The sequence below is a fragment of the Paroedura picta genome, chromosome 14, assembly GCF_049243985.1.
Source record: "Paroedura picta isolate Pp20150507F chromosome 14, Ppicta_v3.0, whole genome shotgun sequence".
Classification (NCBI taxonomy): domain Eukaryota; kingdom Metazoa; phylum Chordata; class Lepidosauria; order Squamata; family Gekkonidae; genus Paroedura; species Paroedura picta.
This window is the reverse complement of record NC_135382.1, coordinates 34,027,564-34,051,828: the sequence shown is the minus strand read 5'-3', so window position 1 is coordinate 34,051,828 and position 24,265 is coordinate 34,027,564. Positions and strand designations below refer to the sequence as shown.

At 44.1% G+C, this 24,265-nt stretch overlaps 1 protein-coding gene across 4 annotated transcripts in view; it reads right to left on the bottom strand.

Annotated features, from left to right (window-relative positions):
* Nucleotides 1-1,203: 1,203 nt before the first annotated feature.
* Nucleotides 1,204-24,265, bottom strand: part of PHKB (phosphorylase kinase regulatory subunit beta) — a 111,179-nt gene continuing 88,117 nt past the window's right edge. For all 4 annotated transcript variants that reach the window (XM_077309546.1, XM_077309547.1, XM_077309549.1 and 1 more), the window contains 6 exons: nucleotides 18,211-18,413; nucleotides 10,905-11,039; nucleotides 7,593-7,722; nucleotides 5,358-5,465; nucleotides 3,234-3,374; nucleotides 1,204-2,066 (listed from right to left, as the gene is read on the bottom strand). In XM_077309546.1, coding sequence (XP_077165661.1) covers nucleotides 1,929-2,066; nucleotides 3,234-3,374; nucleotides 5,358-5,465; nucleotides 7,593-7,722; nucleotides 10,905-11,039; nucleotides 18,211-18,413 — 855 coding nt within the window. In that variant the 3' untranslated portion in view covers nucleotides 1,204-1,928. The remainder of the gene's footprint in view (nucleotides 2,067-3,233; nucleotides 3,375-5,357; nucleotides 5,466-7,592; nucleotides 7,723-10,904; nucleotides 11,040-18,210; nucleotides 18,414-24,265) is intronic.

Genomic DNA, 24,265 nt, shown 5'->3' with positions numbered 1-24,265 from the left:
CACTGCTTTTTTTGTTTGTTTGTTTCCCAGCTGGAAAAAGACCGTGAAAGTCAAGAGGAAGGGCAGATAAAGGCAGGGCTGTAGTCAGGAGGGGCCCAGTGGGTATCTTGCCGTTCATCCCACCGAAGCATGCTTTGTAAAACAAGGTAAAATTGGTAATCAGATATCTTCCACAGAAAAAATGAGCACCCCCCCCCCTTTCAATGTGGTGGTCAGGCCCTCTGCCCATCTAGGGTTGCCAGCTCCGGGTTGGGAAATAGTTGGAGATTTGGGGGGGGGGGCAGAGCCTGAGGAGGGTGGGATATGGGAAAGGGGGGGGTCTTCAGTGGGCCATAATACTATATAGCCCACCTTCCCAAGCAGCTATCATCTCCAGGTGAACAGATCTCTGTCGCTTGAGGGCCAGTGGTAACCATCTGGGGCCTGGCAACCCTATTCCTGCCCTAATCATTGAACAAATCATAGTTCTAATCCATAAACATTGCAAACTCTCCCCCCTTTTGCAACATACATTGTGCTTTATCCCCTTCTAAATTCCTTTTCTGCCCCATGGAGAATTCTAGAGCCCTTCTTGCAACCAGCAAGTGAGGGATAATCTCCCTACAACAATGTTTTGAGATCAGGGAGGGGGAGCACAGTGTTAGGCTCTCTATGAAGCCTGAAATTTACCTTGGGGATAAAAGTTGGATCCAGTTCACACCCAGCTCTGTCCTTATGGAAAATGCACAGGGAGGCCTTTCTCAACTTTGTTACCATTGAGAAATCCCTGAAACATTCTTCAGGCTTCGAGAAACCCCAGAAGTGGCACGATCATGCAGAAGATGGTCAGGAGGCACCTGATTGGCTACAGGGGGAAACAGAATGTTGAACCAGACAGTCGCTTGGTCAGACCGAAGCCTTTTTATGTGGAGGGATGGAATTTTATTTCTGGAACAATCTGTTCTGTAAACAGGACCGGGTCTTTCTTCTGCAGGCCATTTATTCCTACAGGTTTAACTGACTCTTCTCTACCTTTACGGCAGGATAAAGCATCAGGGCAATTTAAACAACGCCCCTCGAAGTGTCTGAATGGGAGCAAAGGTAGGATGGTAAGAGATGCTCTGTTCTTTTAAAATTAATTCCCTTCCATTTATATAAAATGCGTAGGCAAAAGCAATTACTATCCTGAGTAATCCTCAAACAGAAAAACCAATTACAGGCACATTTTAAAGCAAATTTATATATTTTTAATAGAGTAGGGTGTTGTGTGTGTGTGTGTGTGTGTGTTTTTTTTAAACACCTTATAAGTTTAGCTGGAACATTCAAGTCCAAAGTCATGGCAACTTTTTCAGAGCAACAAACAAAGCCGTATCAGACGCCTGTTCACTGATTTTAAATTTTACGCTTATGTTTCATCCAGTATTCAATAATATAGCCGTTCAATAACGAATTACAACACAAATGACAAATTGTGGGGTGGAGGGCACATGAAAACTGAAAAAGGAATCTGCAGCGCCCATTTCGTTTGCTGTTCAATAAATACATTGTGTCGCTGCGATCGTTCATAAGCGATGCGCGACAAAAAAACCCAAAGAACACCCCAGAAACCCAGCTGATTCTTCAAACAGAGCCAAGGTCTTAATCAATATATGCTGCAGCGCGTTTCATGCATTCCCTCTGCCAATGTGCGACCGCAACGCTTAAGTAGAACGTGCGGGTTGCTATGGGAAACCTACACCGGAGTGGGGGGGAAGAGGACCGCTTCTTGATTAAACGTGCTTTTTGGCTGCCACAGAATCAGCTGTGGTCTTTGCTATTCTAAAGCATCTGAGCTTATCACAGTGATAATTTCCAGGTGTCCCCTTGACGAGGAGCAATTAAGTAGCACATGCCAAACGACAACGCGGCCCTACGCGAGCCAGGTTGAGTTCCGCCTGGCGCCGCCATCTTTAACTGATGGAACACGGGTCATCCGCGCAGGGTTTCACTTCCCCTTCCAGCAACTGATTCATGACCGCCTTTGTCAGGTAGCTGCAGGTCCCCCTTTTCCCGATGGGAGGAGTCTTGTAGAAGGACGTCATGTCATCCTGTTGGGAGAAAACAGAGTTTGATTGGAGTTGCAGTGAGGACAAGGAACGATCCACTCCAGGATTGGTGAGAGGAGGTGGGGAAGACGGCGCTGATGAAAAGTGCTATTCACACACTTGACCCTCTCCACAGTTTAGTATGATAGATATTTTGGATTTGAACCCAAAAGATTGGGGGGGGGGGCAGAAGGAAGCAGTGACAAAGATGCCTTTTTGGATGCAATAAAAGGCAAGTTAGAAGGATCTGTTATGTGTGTTCGGAAGAGAACGCTGCCCGCGGTAACTTAAATCAGAAATCGGAAGCTGCTTGAAATATTGAAACATGGAATCATGGAGTTGGAAGGGACCTCCGGGGCCATCTAATCCAACCCCATGTGGAATGCAGGAAATTCACAGCTACCTGCCCACCACAGTGACCCCAATTCCTCCCCCCCCCAAAAAAAAACCCCAGAATCCCTGATCAGTCTGGCCAGGAATCACCTCCCGATTCCCAAAGTGGCATTTGGTATTTCCCTGGGCATGCAAGAAAGGGCCACAAGAGCTAAGCTACCTGACAAAGTCCCTTCTGCCCACCCACTCACAACCAGCCTAATTGCTTTACACCATGGTGAAGCATTGGCAGTTAGATCATTTCAAGTCAACATTTTCATGGCAAGCTAGATTTGAGTCCTGTACCACTGTAGAAGGCAACAAGATTATCAGGGGTATTAGCTTTTGACAGTCAACGCTCCCTTCATCAGACAGTGAGATGAGTCACCTGCCTGGAACTGTCCTTGAGCAAGGATATTATAATAATGGCAATGGAAGCTTTAGAACTTCCTCCATCACTAAGTAGAACGTTCTTCGAGAAACCCTAGAAGTGGTCCGATCATGCAGAATACGGTTGGGAAACATAGCTGTGGACACGCCCACCCAGGGACCCTCTCCTTCCTACCCCTTCCAGGCCCATAATTGGCCACTTTGGGAATGGTGGTGGTGGTGGTTTGACATGGCCATATATGGTCATATCGCTCGATAAATGTTGACATTTAATTTAATTAACTCCCACCCATTCAGGAAACCCTTCCAGGGCCTTCCTGCAACCCTGGTTGAGAAAACCTGCCCTCCAGGGCTGTCATAATTCAGCTGCGACTTGACGGCATCTTCCATCTCTGCCTTTGCACTTACTTGCTTCTCGGTTCCTTTGAATCTACTCTGGTCCTTCTGGAAATCAACAAATGCTTCTTTCACCAGTTTGTCCAAGTCCACTTTATCCTGAAACTCTAATTCCGGGTTTCTTTCCAGAATCACAGAGACAACCATCAACAGCTAAAAAAAAAAGAAAAAAAGGGGGGGGGGGACATACTCAAATGCAACAGTCTTTCAAGGCCAGCTCAAAACCTGCCTGTATAAAAACATAATGTATGTTAATGGAGATCTGCCTACCAATCCCATGAATCCAAATGGAAATCTATGTTAATGCTAGTGATGCTTGTCACGGGCCATGACCTAGCCACAGTTAAACATTTTAAGCCCCACTGATTTCCGTGGAAGAATTCAGTGCGTAAATGCTTTGGGTTGCAACTTGCTCATCTACTGAACAAAAATGCGTTAGAAATTAATTAAGGTAGAAGAACACTAAAAACATTACGGTAATGAATTGACGGAGTAATAACCATAGCTAGAGACGGGATAAAAGGCATAATTACTGGCAAGCAGAAACGTTTGTAGGGCTGAAACTCAGTAAGAATGCAAAAATCATTTACATTTTTAACAATGTTTTTCTTTCTTCATTATCTTCCCACTTTCTCTAATCGGCTTGCCTTTCTTCCTTTATTTTTTTTAACTTATTCAACCATTATGGATAACAAGAGAGAGTTTTATTGTGATGTGTAACAACATAATCTTGCTATTGATAACGTTGTATTTGATTCGTAGCCCCAATAATGCAACTAATTGCCTTAAAAAAAAACACCTCTTTTGAAACACACACACACACACACATGCACCATCTTCTCTTTATATCAGCCCATTTATGTATCTATTTCTTAAGTGTATAGCTCCCATCTGCTGATACATAAATCCATAGACTGGGACCACTCTTACCCCCAAAAAATAGTTCTGCAAACTCAGGGGACCCCAGAGGTCTGCAGAAATATCTGAAAACTTAAAAAAAAACACACACACACATACAATGGGGCAGTTTAAATCCTCCCCCAATAAAACAGTGTTGTCTTTATATGTGGGTACAACACACTTAACTGTAGAGTTGTGGGCAGCCAACACAAGGAGCTGCTCTGGGCCCAGCATTAGGCAGCCCCTCCAGGCTTGATGGTGGTGGATGCTGGGAGAGGCTGTGGGCATGGACGGCTCCCAGGCACCATCACCACCGCCAGGCTCAAAGGCAGGAAAAAAGAAGGGGGGATTGGCTGAGAAGGCGGAGAGAAAAAGGGAGCCATCAAGAAACCCTGGGGCTTCACAAAGCCCTGGTTGAAAAAGCCTGATCTAGAGAGCTCCTTTTGGTGTCCCCAAGAACTGAACATGGCCTTGGTGAGACCTGATTTCCCTTATAAATACCATCAACTCCACCCTATGCTCCAACCAGTGATTAAAATATTGAATTTGCTGTCAGAGGATGCAGTGATGGCCGCAGGCACAGACAGATTTTAAACGGGATCAGGTATCAGTGGCTACTAGCCATGGTGACTAAAGGAACTTCCACGTTCAGAGGCAGTAAACCTATGAATGCCAGTGATAGGAGGCAACATGGGGGAAGACCTCAGCCTCTGTTGCTGAACCTCCAGAGGAACCGGTTGGCTACTGGGTGAGACAGGAGGGTGGACTAGATTGGTCTGATCCAGCAGGGCTCTTCTGATGTTCTTATGTTCAGCTCCCAGACTGACATTTTGAAAGGTAATGAATCAAAAGCTTGCTGAATGTCCTAAACTAAATGAAGTTTACTGAGTCCCCATGGGCCAGTTGATCTTTCTCAGCTCCTTGCCAGGGTAACGGGAAAGATGGGAGAACCACAGTATGCCAAGCAGAGCTCTCTGAAGGCAAAGATAAAAATATGATAGGTAAACATTTATTATGCTAATGAAATTAGAGTCTGTCTGTGCCCTGCAACGCAGAACGGGGATGGGGGGGTGCTTATCGTCGAGCTAATATTGACACAAAGGGAGGGTATAAATACCACAAAACAAACAAACAGTTTGAAATGACTTTGGTCCTTGATCGTACTCGTTGCCCCCAAGTGTAACATAAAATGTTTTATTCTTATATATATTTTTTTTAACATAAAGCCTTACTGACCTCTACAATGATTTGCCTGTATTCGGGCTGATCGATATTCTGTAGCATGTCCTCCACCAGAAGGGAAAAGTTCATTTCGTACATAGTCATATCCGACAAGGTGGGTTGCTGTAAAAATAATCAAAGATGTGGGTGTAAAAGTGTGTTGATGCCGTGGCATCTCTTGAACATCATACGACTCCTATACGGTTGGGACATATCGGCGCACCAACTTTGTATGAACTGAACTGGCAAAGAACCCTAATGGGTCATGGTTAGAGACAACCGGACATTTTTTACAGTGCTCCTTTAGTAGGGTTGCCAATTTCCAGGTGGTGGCTGGAGATCTCCTATTTATTTATTTTATTAGATTTTTATACTACCCTTCCATACGGCTCAGGGCGGTTACAACTGATCGCCAGGTCTTAGGGATAAAATCAACTGGAGGAAATGGCTGCTTTGGTAAATAGACTCTATGGCAGGGGTAGTCAAACTGCGGCCCTCCAGATGTCCATGGACTACAATTCCCAGGAGCCCCTGCCAGCGAACGCAGTTTGACTACCCCTGGAGGGCCGCAGTTTGACTACCCCTGCTCTATGGCATCATACCCCATTGAAGTACCCTCCCCTCCCCGAATCCCGTCTTCCTCGGGCTCCAGCCCCACAACCTCCAAGTATTTCCCAACCTGGAGCTGGCAACCCTTACTCTGGTAAACGGATGGTCCCCTGAAAATACGCCCTTTTTTTATTTATCAACGTCTTGTACCTCCAAGGTTCTGCTGTTAAAGAGAGCAGACAAAGTTTCATTTTGGTCTACAATGGGGGAAACCAGGGTCCAAAACCCCAGGGCCGTGAACCTCCTGGTGACACTGAACCACTCATTCACTTCTACATTAACATCCTTCACAGAGATGTTGTGAGTAGAAAATGATGGGGAAAAAAGAACTGGACACCGTGATCGTCTACAAAATATGACCAAATACAATATCCCTGAGCGTATTTCAGAGGTGCACAAGTCAATTGTGTATGAACTCGATCTCTAGCCTTCAAATTTTGCAAAGAAGAAAGCGGAAGCAGACAGACAGGGACTTGTTGAAGGCTACCCACAAATGACCCAACCCCAGGCCCCATTCATTTCAGCGGGGAGAGCGTGTCTTTATGTGAGAACAAATAGACATGAGAGTCTGTTTCATTACTGATAGGGAGGAAGAGTTCTTACTGGCACGGAATCCGCTGGCATGGCTTTGAGCAGCTGGGCCCATTAAAAAGGAGCTTTTAGTTTACTAGATGTATGTGTGCGGGGGTTGTTATAATTATAATAATTAAGTGCCATCAAGTTGTAACTGACTTACAGCGACCCCCCCCCCCACACACACATACACACACCAGGGTTTCAAAGCAAGAGATGAGCAGTGGTGGCTCGCCACTGCCTTCTTGCAACAGTGATCTATAAAGCCATGAATGGCGTTGACGGAAGGGAAAAGATTCTCCCGTTACATCCGACGCAATTCGGAGTCATTCAGTGAAACCGAAGGGCAACAACAAGTTAGGAGGCAAGTGAGATAAGCATTTTCCCACTTGGAATTCATGGTCACCCAAAGGCAATGACATCTTCGGGCTTAGATGGCTTTTTAAAAAGATGAGGCAATCTCATGGGAGGACAGGCCTACCGAGAGCAGTTAGTCAGAAGAGCAGCTAAATGGAAACACCATCCTTGGAGAAGGTGTACCGTTGATAATTGGATGCTCAAGGAGGGGAATGGCTGTTTCCATCTTGTTCTGTAGGTGGGATCCCTGGGAATAAATTATTGGAGACTGTGGACTGGACTACGTTCACTCTTGTTCCAATACGACATTGACAGCTCTTGTTTTCTTTAAAACCACTTGCTTGGACGAGACTGTCCACACACAATGGGTGAGGGAAGAGAGAGACTCCACGCTCCCCCACAAGCAACCAGCTGGTGACCTCGGGCTTGCCACAGCACTGATAAAGCAGTTCTGACTGAGCAGAAATATCAGGGCTCACCACCCTCACAGGGTGTCTGTTGTGGGGAGAGGAAAGGGAAGGCGACTGTAAGCCGCTCTGAGACTCCTTCGGATAGAGAAAAGCGGCATATAAGAACCAACGCTGCTTCTTCTTAAAACCTAGTGTTACAGTCCAAAGTCAATCCCCTAGCGTCTTAGTTCCACCAGTAAAAGACACAAAGGCAAGAAATCCCCAAGTTATTCTGGCCCCAGGACAAGGAGTGCAATTTTACCTGCGGCAAAAATTTCTGAGCTACTATTAAACCATCAGGGGTCCTCTCCAAGATCTGCCACACCCTGTCATAGAATCCGCTGGGAGTTCGGTTTAAGGAGCCATCTATCTGACGTCGGTGCAGCCAGCTCCTGTGGATGAAAAAAAAACAAACAGGTTGATGGCCTTTAAGAAAACGAAGAGAAAGGAACAAATGGTGCAAAAGGAAATGGATCTTTTCCCAGTATGGCTGAGAAGGCCCTATTGGACCTTGCATTGGGCCTCAGAGCTCTGCTGGCACCAGACCCGCTCTCCAGAAGGTGGGTCCAACCCGGGAAGATGGGCATCGGCATGGCAGAACTCTGAGGCCGAGCTCTGAGCCTTGTAGCTTTGCTGCTGCAGCCACCATCTACTAGCATGCTCCCTAAGGCAGAACAACAGACTTCATGTCCGCTATCATTTCTGTTTTAGAGACAGTGCTAGTAGATGTGTTCCACATCAAAAAATCTGTTTCCAGATCAAAACAATAGTTGTTTTGTGGATGAATTAAACCATGTCAGAAACAAAGAAGAAAATGCAAGCCATCAATAAAGTAGAACACAGTCCATCGCAGTGCCTTGCTTGGGAAATGCTTAAGATTACTTTATATAACAATAATAAAAAGAGACAGAAGCCCAGGATGCTAATGAGAATGAAGTAAGGCGTTAGGTTTCAAAGTTATTTTGGTGCTTAAATGTGAACCATACCAGCAGGTCTAAAGATCTTCACAAACAAAACAAAACAAAAAAAGTGAAATTTCCTTAAGAGGAAAAACAAAGGAACAGAACATTAGCCACTTTGGGTCATGACCAGAAAGTTAATCTGATGGAGAAAAGCCTTCTAGCTGTTCAGATTTTTGTGTCTTGTCAAGTTTGAAAAATTCAAGTAGAACGTTGCCTGAGATTCATCTCAGTTGTCGTTCACTTTCTCAGCAGCATTTTTTTTTTGAAAGACAATATTTAATTTAGGAAGTTGCTGTTGCTAGTATTTTAAGCAAATCAATATTCATAAGGGTTTTTGAGCAAGAACAAGTAAAAATCATGTCAACCGAAGGATAATACAAAAGTTTTCTACAGGTGGAAGGCTTTGGCACAAACTGAAGGAGATACTGAAATAAATGTGAATGCATCGTCTTAGGTTTCTCACAAAGAGACAAACAGGAACTGTCAGGAAATTCTTCCGGACTTCTTTCTTCTGTTTTTCACCTGTGGAATAACTGGCTGGAACCAATGCTCAGAACTCAAGACATGCATGAGGATGTTCAGCTTATTTGGGGGGACGTGGGCAGTGAGTGGTGGGGCCGCAGAATGCGTCACATAAGAAATGACAACTTACACAAGGTGTGGAAAGTGTATGCTGGTTTGTTTGGCTTAACTGGTCTAGATCCTATGTCCCAGCCGAGAAATGGCAGACCAGAAAAAGACTTTTTGGTCCACAAGAAGATCCATTGGCTCTGTCCAATGCTTCCTATTTAAAATCTGCCTGCCCTATAAACAGGATTTAAAAAAAAAAAGACCTCTAAAATTCTCTGTTAACTGTTAAAATTATTCTACGTGCATTTTTTCCTCCTGGCAGCAATATCTCCTTAGAGTTGCTCTTCCCTTTGAAGATCTCTCTATATGGAGCCCCAAAAGAACTATTTTGCTGAGTCTCTACAGAAACCGATTTCATAAAATAAGCTAAGGGGCTTAGAAGAACTAATTTTGTTTCACCGGGCACTTCGTCTTCCCAAGAAGCATGTGGCTAGGAGAAAATAAAGAGCACCTTTTTCATAGCTCTCAGCACAACCCCCCCCCTCCCAACAAGCCTATTTTATCAATATTAACACAGCCTCCCCCCTTCTACCACCACTACCATAGAGAGAAAATGAAACACTGCTTTTTTAAAGGGAAAAAAAGGTGCTGGTATTATTAGCGCACATCTCCGTGCTGATTTTTTTGGCAGAGAAATTGCTACGCCAAATGTTCAGAGTTATTTAAAAACGGCACTTTGTACTGGTAGACCCCCAAAGCTTATCTAGTGAGAACTGACACCCTTTAAAGAACAAGCACAACACCCAGAGGAGTGGGTCAGAAAGTTTCTTTCCTACTTGAAAATCTCAGCGGAAGGATTTTCTCATGCACGACTCTCAGTTTTTTGATTGGTACTGCTTAATACCATGGCTCCAAAGTGGAGAAGTAAGGGGCGTAGGGGGAATTGAGACCTTGATGCAGGTAACCATTTATACATCATTCATTCATTCATTCATTCATTCATTCATTCATTCATTCATTCATTCATTCATTCATTCATTCATATTTTTATACCGCCCTCCCCGAAGGCTCAGAGTGGTTTACATATAACTGAAACTATACATGAAACCATTAGGACCTTGGCAGCAACTGCCCCCAAGAAATTCATCAGGCATCGTGTCCCTGGCGCCATTTTGAAGCAAGGTTGCTAGCTCCGGATTGAGAAATTCTCAAGAGATTTGGAGGTGCGGCCCGGAGAGGGTGGGGAAGGACCTCAGTGGGGGCAGAGAGCCCACCCTCCAAAACAGCCTTTCGTCTGACATTTGGAGATGAGTTGGAATTCCAAAAAGATCTCCAAGCCAGACCAGGAGGCTAGCACCCCTTTCCTGAAATCAAGAGTTCAAAGAAACTAAGAAATCTTCAATCAAGCTTCCTGTGCAGGAAAAGCAAGAAGAATGCAGCAGAGCACGGTAGTTATGCCCGTGCCCAGTGGGAGAACCCCCCATTTCATAATAGACCTGAGAGTCCCGCTTCTGATTTCCACCCCTTAGATGAGGCTGAAGTAACAGCACGACGCGATGCATGCGTACAGCCATGCTCTGTCTGCTAATACGAACTAAGGAGGTAGTCTTGGAGCAGCGGTACGTTCCCAGCATTGTGCCTATGGCCTGAACCAGCTGCGAGGGGATTTAAAGACAACCCGGGAAAAAGAGTTCAGTGATCAGCGGATAAGCTGTGCTGTGATCGAAGCGAGCTCCTTAAGTAACTAGCTTTCGGGTTGCGCTGGCTCCCTTCCACTGTCAAACCAGGTGAGAGAAATCCTACCCACCAAACGCCTGTCGCGGCTCCCGACCGTGGTATCGGAATCTGATGATAAAGCAAAGCCGCACGGGGGGGATAAAGGCACGTTAAGGGGAGACTTGAAAATCCAGAGCAACTGAGTTAATGAAAGCATCCTGACTTTTCCTGCTACCAAAGAAAAAAAGAAAGCATGTTGGGAAGAAAGAAGAAGCTGCAAAAGGTAAAAGAAAAGCACTACAAAGCTGGAAGAACGTGTCCCTTACCTCCCTTGCTGCTGCGGCTGAAGAATGTCCAGGAGAAGCTGTTTCACCTCGCTGGGGGACAGCTGGTATAAGTCCGCCGGGGCCATCTCCCCAGCACGGATCTTCAGTTCGTACTTCATGGCATGCACGATCCACCTGAAGCATGGAAACAAGGGCTGAATCGAGTGCTGTTCCTCAAACCAAAACAGGCTTTATTTATTTATTTGATGATATTTAGATACTGCCCGGAATCCCGGCCCTGGGCAGTGCACAACACAGCACACGGATACACTTTAAAGAAATTTAATTTAATTTCCTCCTCTTCCCCAGGTCCCGCTTTCAATCTCCAAGAATGTCCCAAGACGGGGTTAGCAACTCTAGGTTGGAGGGGCGGGTTGAATAAGAGGAGCATAGGTTTTGTGGTAGGTGGGTCAAGCCAGGCCTTCTGTGGTGGCATTTGTCTAAACATCTTTTCTGGGTGTCGACCAAAGTGACCTCTTATGGCCTTGTTGCGCAAGCCATGAAGCATCTATGGGCTGACAGAGAACCTCGGGAGGATGCAGGGGATGAAAAAGTTTCACTAGTTGCACGAACAAACCTTCGACAGAACAATATTTTAAGTGCACCCTTCAAGCCACAGCAATGAAACCTTTTAAAGAGAAGAACTCACGCTTCTCCAAGACACAATTAAATGCTCTGCAAGTCCTGAATAAGATTGTGAGAATGTGTCTGGAATGTGAAACCTGACTGAGCGATCTTTAACACAATTCCCGGAAAAGCCATAAACTGCAATCAGAATGCAGTGTTTTACTCGGATGCTTTAACGGACTATTAAAATTGCTTCCAAAAGCTGGCAAATTACATTTAAAAGACAACCCTGTTTAGATTAAAATTAACCTTTCTGCTCAGGGAAGCTGATTACGGACTGCATGACCACTGCCTTAACTATGGAATCATTTCCAGGAGAGATCTTGCTTCCTTGTTTCATTATTCTAAAGTGGCGATCCCCAACCTGTGGGCTGCGGACCACATGTGGTCCTTCGACTAATTGGAGGTGGGCCCCGAAGGAGGCCTTCTCCCCCCCCCCCCCGGCCCTTTACTTCATCCCCCCAAGCCCTTTACAACACACTTCATTGTTGTGGCGTGTCTGTATCTTATTTTGAAGGGAAGTTTAAACATTACCATAGCGATCGGAGAGTGCTAGGGCAGTGGTTGAGAGTAGAGGCCCCCACCGGGCCTCAGTAAAAGGTGTTGAGTGGTCCCTGGCGTTGAGTGGTCCCCGGTGATAAAAAGGTTGGGGACCACTGTTCTAAAGGAACATCTCTGAAACACGTTTTGGAGAACAGGTATTGCCATCCAAGTTCGTGCCTGTGGTTGAATGGCAAAATACCACCCTGGCACCAATGATATAGCACCTCGAACAAAGGATATTTGAAATTAAAAGAGGGAAACAACTTAATTTAAATGCTTTTCAATTAACTCTGAATAAATTACCGTCTGGATTCGAATGAGGGGAAGCATTTCACGGCCTTGAGACTTACTGGTGCAAATAGATATTTCTATCATAATCTCACCATGACTTTCCCCTTGTTTTTGTAATGACAAAGAGGAAATCTGGCATTCCATTTGAGCAGCTAACAGAGGAGGGATCAAAGCTTCTTTGTAAAAGGTATCGATTTGATTAGCTGACATGATCAGGAAAAAAAATAATACTGGTCAAAATCCCTAAGCGTACGTAAATCCGGTACACGGTGAGAAAGAATGGAACTGCTTCTATCGCTTGGCGATCAGTTCTGGTTATGTTTAATCCTAAAAGTGGGAAAAAAACACAGTGCATTGATTTGTTTTCAGCAAAAGATCGTAAGGTCAGACTAAGAAAAAGAAGCAACTGAGTAGGCCCCTTGAGGGTCTGTAGAACTGAAAGGCCAGGATTGATTGGTCAAAACCCGGGAGGTAGTACACCGTCTAGGTTACTTGAAGAGGAGCCCGAGGCCAAAAAGCAAGGTTGAAATACAGACGTCAAGAGGCAGAACATCACTGAAAAAAAGAACTGAGGATAAATCTTTCCCGGAGAACTTGGCTGCTGCGAGGAAGCAAAGGACGACCCGAGAAAGGAATCCAGAGTAACTAAAAGGAATTGATTTCTTTTAGACTCTGTCGGGAGAGTGAACAATCTAAGCAAGTTTGGCTGGATGTGATCTCCCTTGTTGTTTTCCTACCCAGAATGCTCTTATCATTTTTGTATATGTTGCTTAACAACTTTGTGGCATGTACTTTACAGATGTTTTGAACAAGGCCAAGGAAAAACTTGGACTTTTGAAGTGGAAGGACCTAAAAAGTCTGAAACTTTGCCTTTCTCCCTGTGTCCATTGCATCAGTTGAATGAAAGTGAGTTGGCTGGATCTGATACAAAAGAGGTCACGGGGTACAGTCAGATAAGGGGGGGGGGGACCAGGATTCTACCTGGTGGCAGTTGCAAAGGCCAGCTCCTGGAGGGGAAATTCAAAAGGGGTCCCGAGAAGCCGTGTTGGTTGGTTATCCCGCCCTCTTTCAAAGCATCCTGCTGATTGGACCATAACACGAGATGCTCATTCTGAATAAGAACGTCCGCCTCCTTCCCAGCCATTGATACAGCACCCAAGTATTAAATGCCTCCTTTAAAAAAAAAAAAAACACCTCCCCACGCTGTCTAATTGGAACTCAAAGAACTGCACTGAAGGGTTTTGCGTGGTTATTTCTTTGACTCGTCAGTGTCTAAGGAAGTCCGGACACTGAGCTCTGCTTTCCCAGTGGGCTTTATATATTAAGGGCCATTTTCAGCTGAATTCCAGATGGGGAGCTGCGTCAGTCTGTTGCAACTGAAACGACCAAGACTTGCAGGGCTCCTTAAGGACAGATCATTGCGTCTGAAGCGTAAACGTTCATGAGTCGGGATCCATCTGGCGAGGTGGGCTCTGGGTTTGCGCAACTGTATGCCCAAATGAATCCATTAGTCACGAGACTCATGGTCATTTTAGGCTGGTGCCAAATAAGGCTGCGGCTGGGCAAGTGGGTCTAGTCTTGGATGGTCAAAGGCATTGACAGTCAAACAACGATAAAGCTGGTTCAGCTGGAGAGCCTTAACTTGTCTCTTGTCAAAGGGCAGAAAGGAAATGCGGCTGGAACAGCCCTGAATGGAGCTTACAATGCTCTACAAAGGAAAGAGGAGGAAGGAGACATCTGTTCTCAGGCTCAATTACAGTACTTTTCTCCCCATCGATGTGGATACAACAAGGTAGGAACACGTCGTTTGGAAAACAGCCTAGAGGATACACAATGATGCGGCTTGGAAGCCAGGGGAGAGACATTCACGGACAAAGTCTTCTCCATCTGTAATTGCTTATGTGAGCCATTCCCTCGGTATGAAAGCAGGGAGAGGGGGAAGAGCAAGAGGGCATCTCTCCCAGCTCTTCAGAGGCATGGTCTGCTGAACTCTGACTGACAGAAGCTGGATAGGCTGTATTGGATTGGAAGCCTTTACAGTAATGGGGCTGTCAGGATCTGGATCCATTTCAGCAGGAAACCCGGCACACAAATCGATAATGAGACACCAAATCTCATCATTAGTGGGACCGGAATCCTATTTCTCTGAGAAGGTTAATTTTGTTCACTGGAGTGGGTGAGAAGACTGAACTAAAGGTAATTGAGAGTACAGAATTAACCTTGGGACAAGGGAGGGAGCAGGTTCACACCGAGACTGGGGATATGTAGAAAAAGGAATAATGAGATTAAAACTATCCCCTCAATATATGTGCAACTACTCTAAACTGGCTTCCTTGAGAATTATATTTTAATAGAGAAGTGAAGGCTCAGAAAAATAATTTTAAAATGGGGGAGGACTATTCTCCCCACACACACACACACACACAGCAGACTCTTTCCTAGTTTTCCAATAGAAAAATTGTAATTTTGGGGGAACCCTTAAAAAGAGCCCCAAGAAATATTTTCTCTTACGGAATTAGTAAGATAGGTGTTACTTAAAATGTGTAGTATATGTTTCTTTAAAATGAAGGTATGACATTAGATAAGAACAATACCTGTGAGTCCCGTGGCCATACGCAAAATATTTTCAAAGATATCCTCAATGTTTAGATGCGAATAGTGTTGTCCATATAATTAATATAATGTGTAGAATAACATACTACTGAAGACTTTGGTGTTTTCAGTGCTATGTTCAACTCAAAATCCAAACAGTTCAATTGTGAGTGTCTTTGAGCAGATAATATGCCTTTTTGTTTACTACCAAAGTTATTTTCTGTATTTTATTACTTTTTTCCCTATATCTCCAGCCGCCAAAACTAAGATAGGGACACAAAGCTAGCACAAGGTGCAGTGGGTCTGCAGTGCTCTCTGAGGTGCTGTGAATATTCTGAATCTGACTTATAAAAAGACTTATATTTCTCAATCCCATAAATATGCCAAGCAGCCCAATATTATACACTGAGTTATAAATGACAAACTTTATGTTGTTCATGCAGTAAAACCAAATCCAGGTTTGAATGGATACGTACGCCATTCAAATTTTCGCTTCTTCCTTCGAATATTGTACTTTCCCTGTCTTCGAAGCTTCCAGACATTTTGCATCTGTCAAGTTGACTAATAGTTTGTTCACTTGTTCAGGAGGCCCTTGAGAGTCCGCCCTCTGATGCATGCAAGCTACAGCTCTTTCAGACACAAAGTCCCATTATGATGTCGTTCAAGTAAGTTAGGATTACCTGTCTCCAGGCAAGGTCCGGAAATCTCCCAGAACTACCATTGATCTCCAGATGACAGATCAGTGTCCCTGGATAAAATGGTGGCTTTGAAGGGTGGGTTTTATGACATTATACCCTCCTGAGGGCTTTTCTTTCCCAAACCATTCTGAGGTTCCATCCCCCAACCTTCAGTGTTTCCCGACCTGGATTTGGCAGCCATTAAGTAATCCCCAATGAAGTTTGCATACCTGCCACCATTTAACTCTTCTATCATACTTAGAAACTGAAAAGTGGATAATTTTTACCCCATCTTTTTCTCGTAAGGAGACTCAAAAGCAGCTTATGTAGTTCTCCAGTCTTCCTGTTTATAAACCTGGGAAGTAGGTTAGGCTAGGTGTGTGACAGGCTCAAGCTCATCCATGGAAAGTGGGGATTCGAACCTGGGTCTTCCGGATTCTTATCCAACACTCTAACTAGTACGCTGTAAAGACAGGGCACCTGCTTAAGGATACCCATGGAGTCCATGGCTCAGTTGTCATTTCAACGATGATTCACTAGGATCACAGTCATCGCTGCATGTAGCCCGCGTGATGTGGTGGTTAAGAGTGTCAGACCCGGTTCTGAACCCCCTCCTGTGCCACAGAAACTCTCTGGGGGACCTTGAGGCAAGCACACTCTTTCAGCCTCACCCACCATACAGGGGTGTTGTGAAGTTAAAATGGAGGCAAGGAGAATGATCTAAATCACTTCTGATCCTCATTAGGGAGAAAGGCAGGGTACCAAAAATTAAAACAAACAATATTGAATTATTTCAGCTTTAGATTAAGGGAGTTTCTAGAACCTAGCCCTCTTCGTGGATCTCTCTCTCTGAATGACGGCACTTAGAAAAGATGTTTATGACATTTAATGATGAGCTGATCTTTTTTTCAGATATTGGAATGTCTAAACCAAAAAAATCTTTCAGCTGTGATGTTGTGAGTTGCACAGAAGCCAAGCAACAAGATCTGTGCGGAGAATATTTTCTTCTATGACAGAGAAGCCACAGAGATGTCACTGATGAAACCTTGCAAATGAGAACGGAGAATACACTGCCATCTTGCAATCCCCCCCCCCCGGAATTCACACAAACGGTTTCTGTTTATGCTGCCTGAGCATTATTTGGACTTCTATTTATACCACGTTGCAGTGAAAAAGGTAGCAATTTCTCATCTGAAACGAGTGTTGAAAAGAGCAAGCACACAACAGCTTGGGCGGGGGGGGGGGCTATTTATGGAATAAGTTAGTCAGAGGCACATTTGCATAAAGTCTGGGGAAACTTTAAGAAAAATCCAGAGGAAGAAGTTGATACCCTAGCGAAATATATTTAAATTTGTTTGGAGATGGTAAACCAGCAGTGAGGCAGAACCATCGAAGGAGCAAAAAATATATATAGCATCGTAAAACCTTAACAAACATACTTTACTTTAAAGCTTTGTTTATGGTGTTGTAAAAGGGCTGTAGCTGGGATGCTGTACCATGCGCTGTATGCCCTCTGTGACAGTTCCAGAAGTATCTTAACTCTGTCCTGGAGTACGCATTACCCACTCTCTCATGGCAATCAAATATCCTACATGATATCCCAAGCTTTAAGTTTGGAAGGCCAAGAAGTGAAATGGCGATCTACAACTCATTGGCCTGGGCCAATGGAGATGCGCCAACGTAAGTACGTTTGCAGTGCTTTAAGTGGGCTGTGAATTATGGCCGCCGCACACAGTGGAACTGTTGGGAGCATCCCTTATCTAACTACTATTTAGATCAAACTATGAAGAGCGAAGGTGCCCTGGCTCAGGTTTCCATCCTCTTTAGGCAAGCCAAGCAGCTCCCACCCAGGACCCCAGGTGCGCTATCCATAATTTACGGCCTTCTATTGTTTTTCAGTGCACCAGTGTAGAGTTTTGATAGCTGGGCAATCTAAAATGTCAACAAGAAAACAACACACTAGCCTGAGAGAGCATAAATAACACAGAATTTGCCACGGGGAACATCTGCTGATGGGGGCAAGGGGGAAGCCCGCCGAGTAAATGAGGCTTTATCTACAAGCAGAAACGGCAATTTCACTTATCACTACAAAATTTTTCAATGGCTGACTGACCATCGCTGTTTGCTCTACCCCAAAGGCTCAGGGTGGGTAATGCCAGCAAATAAGGGGGGAAACCCAGAAAGATGCCTCCACAGCAAACCAGGATATCATCCAAATAAGTGGTCACTGAAATAGCCTCAGCTTTTTAAGGGCAATGCAGAGTCCTGTGCTGGAGCAGGAAGAGGCAGGGCAACTTGTCCTGACTCAAACTCCAGTCTGCAGCCAGGCGCAAAGCCTCCAGTGCAGAAAAAGTCTGGGAGAGGGCAGACAGGAAATGGAAGACACTGCATTGGGATAATAAGCTCTCAGCAAGTACCAAAATGTGAAGTAAAAGGCCACCGCCTTCAGAAACTCTGATGAATAAGACATGAATGTTCTTAATACCTCCCTCAACCCTGCCACCTGTATTTTTGGTGTGTCCACCCAAGCCTTCCGACAGCAAAGCAAATATATTTTAAAATATGGGTTTCCTGACCCCACTCGTATCTTCAGCATGCCGTTAAATAATTCAGGGGAGTTGGAGATGATCCAGCCAATGTGAATGACGAGTTCTTGCTGGAGAACAGCTTCCCTCTCGTCCTGCAAATTACACTTGTTGTAGATGATGTTCTTAATTGCGCCTGGAGACAAGGGATTCGATATAATTTCCTCTTCCTGGCCAAACGCCCCAAGAGTCACCTGAAGGAATATATTAGCGGCAATTAGAGTTACAACCTGAGACGGGCAAGCAGAGGGCTACTTATAGGGCATATTCCCCAGTTGTCAACTGTCCCCGCCTGCATCATGACAGCCAGAGGATAGATAATTAGCTTGGCAGGTTAAATTGACAGCTGATGGGGAACACGGATTTGCAGGGTTTGGTTATTTTGCATAAAGACAGATTCCCGCAACAACAGCATCGACAATGCATTATCCCACAAGGCAGAGAGACGAAGTAGGAAAATACATATTCAGAAAAAGGCATGGCTTGCCCCATTGATTCCTTGCAAATAAAACCGATCAAGCATAATCCAATCGGAAACCTTTCTTTCTTCCTTCTTGGACATGGGGGGGGGGGGATGAGGTCCCCTGGACCCATCACTATCACGGTTATGGTGCTGCTTGCAGGGTTGCTAGGCTTGATCTGCACCCTTCTGGCTTTCCGCAAGCTCAGTGCTCACCCCAAATTTTTCAGTTCCTGCATTCAGTAAGGAATGACAGCCTCTAGATGGGACCTGGAGATTCCTCAGAACTACAGCTTTATCTCCAGACTATAGAGATCAGCTCCTCGGGAGAAAATAAGACACTTTAGAGGGTGGTCTCCCTGGCATTGTACCCAGCTGAAGGCTCAACTTGGCTTCAACCCTAAATTTATAGGAATTTTCCAACCTGGGGTTGGCAACCTTTCACACCCCTCCATCCCCTGCCAGCGGCCAGAGGGGACCTAGTAAACCATGTAGCAGTTGGGAGGATTGCAGGGGGTAAACCTGTTCAGGTTATTTCTGTAGTCAAGGAAAGCATGGCTTTGATGGGTTGGGGCATACATCAAAAAAACCAAATAAAATTTAGAGTGTGTAGGGGTTGGAAACTGCTATGGGGGATTCATTGAAACATTGGGAGTGTCATATTTAACTATGAAGCACATGCCAAAGGCATGACCTGTAGATTCCTAATGTTTTGATGATAGTCCCATAAAAGTTTCCAACCACCACTCTCCCACTCCAGATTTCCTCTTGTAGATTTAATGCTCCGATCCCAGCAGTCAACTGACTGGCAAGCCTTGCCACTTCTGCAACTTTGTGGTTTATTTCTTAACACTTAACCTCAGAGCCAGTGCAGACATAATACTGTCCCCATCCCATAATCATGATTAACAAGCTATTGAGTCCCAAGTTTTCTTATTCACCCCCTCTGACCACCCTAAGCCCAGCTTTAACTATGGTTAATCAGTGTTAACCGTGATGAATCTTAACCAGAATTCGGTCCTGTGGTCTTAACCATGGCTAAGGAACAGACAGTGGTACATCTGCACTTACCTCTGGACACATGCAAAAGAAACAGGAGATTATCAGGACAGGCCAGCCAAAGCGACAATAAAATAGTGCCAAATCATGCAAAACGAAGGGGGGGGGGGAAGGCAAACCATTCAGAAGTTTCATACAAGATATCTGTGATGAAAGTTCATTTTTTGTCATCTTTTCTTTTTCAAGCAAGCTCCTGCCATAAAGGCAGGTATGCAATTTGGTGAACACAATGTGGATTTGAAAATAATTATCACTGTTTACTTTGATCGGGGAATCACTGAGGTCTTCATCAAATGCAAATGCCCAAACATTTACCCTTCTCTCATCTTAGTAGGCCATCCGCATCTCTGAAGTGATGAGCTCTGCATGTCTAGAATTTTTAAGCTTATGAAACATAGTCGGAGAATCTTTCGAGTGTATGTGAAATCTGGATTCCAAGCAAGTACTCTCAATTCACCTGGGAGCCTTGCTAATCCTGGCTCTAGCTGGGTATGCATCTTTAACTGCTTCTGTCCTTAGAAGTTGGCTGCGTTACTCTCCTGGTCGTTAAACCTCCCTTTCTCTACCATCTCCTTTGGAAAAGGGAAAGGGAAAGGAAAAAAATGATAGATTGCTGTCCATTTATTTATTATATATATTTCTTGAGATGCATTTAGTCCTGCTCTGTGTAATACGATATGCATTTCCGCCCGCAATCAAACAATAATTAATGGGAGGCAAAACAAATGAACTAATCCCATTTATTTGGTTTGTGCTGGTTTCAAAGGGAAATTTGTGGGATTTCAAATTTCATTCATGGTCATTGACCAATAGAAATAAAAGGTAAAAGAAGAAATAGGAAATCGTTCACATCAGTTCAATCCACGTACATCCAAATCCAAGTTTAAAATTTTAAGGTCCGTCAAAGATGGTGTTACAGAGTCTCCCATATTTAAAAAAAGACTAAATATATACAGAGAAAACAGGCAAGGAATGTTATGTATTGATAGATCAGGTCTTTGTACGCTACTAGTTAGCCAAACAAATTTGGCAATCTTACTTATAAGTCTCTATGGGTGCCTGACAAAATCAATTTGAGGTGTTGCTTCCTCAAAACACAGGGACAATCGGACAAAACTGAAGCTAAAGGACCTACTCATCTATCTATGATTATATAATTTGCATTCAAAAAGAACTTGTTCAGTGGTCTCTCGTTTGCCCTACATTACATAAACAAATACAATCTGCGTTGGGAGTCTTTTAAATTTCCCTCTCAAGTATGCCAGCAAAAAAATCTTCCATAGTCCAGATTAGTGATGTTAGAGGTATGGCATCATGACATTTTTATTATGCAACTCTTTGCCAAAGAGGGACACTTAATTGTGTTAAGGTCATGGCCAACTCTATGACTCTTTCTTTAACATATTCCCTGATTCATCAAGGATAAATTCTCAGGCACATGCCTTGCCCAAAGGAAACTCACGTCCCAAATTTATAGGTCACTGAAATAAAGACTTATGAATCATCCCTCACTGGATGCTAAATTATCTTTAAAGAAATAGAATGAATTGTATCCTACAGAATACAAACCGGAAGCATTCAGTGAGTGATTAAAATAATTAGGAAGCATTCAGTCATCAAAGTCAGAAAAATTTTTGATATGTGTTGTCAAAGTAGAGGGAGACGGACAAAAGAGATTGGGAGACATGAAACTGATGTACCGGAAACATTCAATCATCAAAACAGGTCTTTTATTTCTGCTATGGGTTTTTATAAGCAATTAAAGCTTATAAAACATTTCCCTGGAATGCAGGAGGAAGCATCCTCATAATAGGATACAATTAATAGCTGAGAATGCATTTCCCATTGAAACCATTGGGGGGAAACCAAAATAACAGTAGTTAACAAAACAAATAGGATTAATAATGAAAAAAGGGAAAACGACTTTTTAGAGGAACGATAAAATTACCCGTTTCCACTTAACAAACTATTTAGTATAGTTGTGTTGCTATTCTGACCTGTTATGAGAATAAAAACACAACTATACTAACTAAATAAATATAATACCTCCTGTATTCAGGGTACTCTAGATTGCCGTAGTACAGCCACTTTAAAAATCCACTCATGCCCCACCCCCCTTTGGTGATCTTACTGAGAAGAGCAGTGTGGATACAGGGAAGGCAATAGGGAACCCCATGTGTAGACTGCGCCATATTGGGGAGGCGGGGTCTAGCAGGGTCTAGCTCAGCCCAGCCAGGAAAATGCTCTCCTCAAAATCCTCTTTCTAATCAGCTATTTCGCTGTAATTGCTGCTGTCAAGGCATAGCTGACCTACAGCGACCCCATAGGGCACGGTTTCTCAGCCAGGGTTTTGTGAAACCCTGAGGTTTCTTGACAGTCCTGGAAAGATTTCCTGAATGGGCAGGAGTTCATTTTTAATATATATTTTTTAAATTTGTTAAACGTTTACTGAGTGCTATGACCATATATGGTCATGTCGACCTGACCCGCCCCTCAGAATGGCCAATGGTTAGCCTGGAGGAGATGTGAAGGGAAGGCGCCCCTGATGGATGTGTATACAGCTTTGCTTTCCAACCATATTCTACACCATTGTGCCACTTCTGGGGTTTCTTGAAGCCTGAAGAATGTTTCTGGGGTTTCGCAACGGTTAAAATGTTGAGAATGGCTGCCATAATGGTTTTCTAGATATGTTAAATTCGTGGTGATTTGCTGTAGCCTGACCCCGTGTTACAACCCGGAACTTCCCGGAAGACCCCCCCCCCCATCCAAACGCTAGCCAGGGCCGACCCTTCTTAGCTTCCAAAATCTTAGGAGATCAGGTTAGACCAAGCTACCCAGGGCAGGGCAGCTGTGTACTATGACTGGGCTAATAAAATATTAAGCAGCAAATAAAACAGCTATGGCACTGTTTGCTTGAGGGGCACGGAAACATTTTTTCAGAACACACAAGAACATTCAAGGTGAGCCATTTCTATGGCTTCCCTGTTATGTGCATGCGGCATGAGTTACTGGCCTGTACCATTGTTTTGCTGCTGAACAACATTTTCAGTTCTACTGATATATTCTTGTTCTCCAAGACAGGGGGGAAAAGAACCATTGTAAATCTTGCAATAACCTTTTAAACTAAAATTTAGGCTGCACTCAAAACGACGCACTCCAGAAAGCTTCTGGGGAATCACACAGCGGTATCATTCTTTCACTCGGGCAGAAAATGGTTCCAGTTGGAATTCTGAAACATTCGCTTCCTGATCTCGGACAAGAGCACTGCAAAATTCATTTTAGAATCGCTGTTTGCCACAAGGGCTGATCACTTTTTTGGCTAACCCTTATTAGCCATGGTATTCTCATTCCGTCTTGGCATCGGCCATTTGGTTAGGTCTTTTAACCCGCCCTGCATTGAATCAGTTTTTAACAATAACCTTCTTTTCCTTATACGCTGCTCTGTAAAGCAGCTGACATACTGAAGGCGCTATAAATTTATAAAAATGAAAAGACAGCGCCCATTGCCACTGCTAGAGAGAATCTGCCATACTCCCCCCCCCCTCCACCCCGGTTTTACAGCGACACTGTGAGATGAGCCATATTGCTTCCATTTCACAGATGAAAGAATAGCAGGGAAGCTATCAGCTTGTCCAGAGCTACCCAAAAGATCTGATTTGAAGCTGGTCCTCCAAGCTTCAAATAAAACACTCTGTCTAGTGAAAAACAGCTTACTATAAATATATGGATATATTTTTATTTCTCTCTGCAACACAAAGAAAAAAAAATCCTTGGCTTTTTTCCTACTCTAATAAATCTCCCTTATACTTTTGAACCTTTTTAAAGGGTACACCTATTATTATTAGCTCTACAGATCACAACTTTCCCACAGCCAGTTCTACCCCTTCCCTGCAAACTGTTATCTGGAATTTACTATCATGTTGGTTCACAATTTGCCATGCATCTCTAGTCTCAGGATCAAAACTGCATTAAACGAACAATGGTTGAGGCGGGAGGGGGGCAATGTGGTTCAGAGGGGTCACAGTCGCACCCCGTGACCCCCAGCTCAAGTCATGGGATGACTTTGGGATAGCCATCAACCTTTCTGCCTGCCTACAACACAGTGTTGATGTGAGGACATGGGGAGGGGCAGGGGCCCTAAGAGCCTTTGATAAAAGATGGAATAAAGAGACTTTTTAATAATCTGTGGACAAATACATCTCTTCTGGGCAATGGAGGACATAAGCTGCAGTGAGGAAGCAAAAAAAAAAAGGTTTGCTAACCAGTATGTTGAGAGTCAACAGCCAGAGCCGTTCTAAAGTGTTTTGCTTCCCCTTTGTTCTTCTTTTGGCTTTCATGCTTGTTTGGCCAAGATGTAGAATGCATCCTTCTTGGCCACTCCACCCCACTTTCAGTACTGGGTTGAAAGCTGTGCATGCAAAGCCAATTTCCCTGAATTCTCTTGACATTCCCTCAACTTGTGAGTGGGCATCATTTTGGTTGTCTTTGAAATTTTGTCATACAGTGAAGAGTTCCCCTCACGTTCCG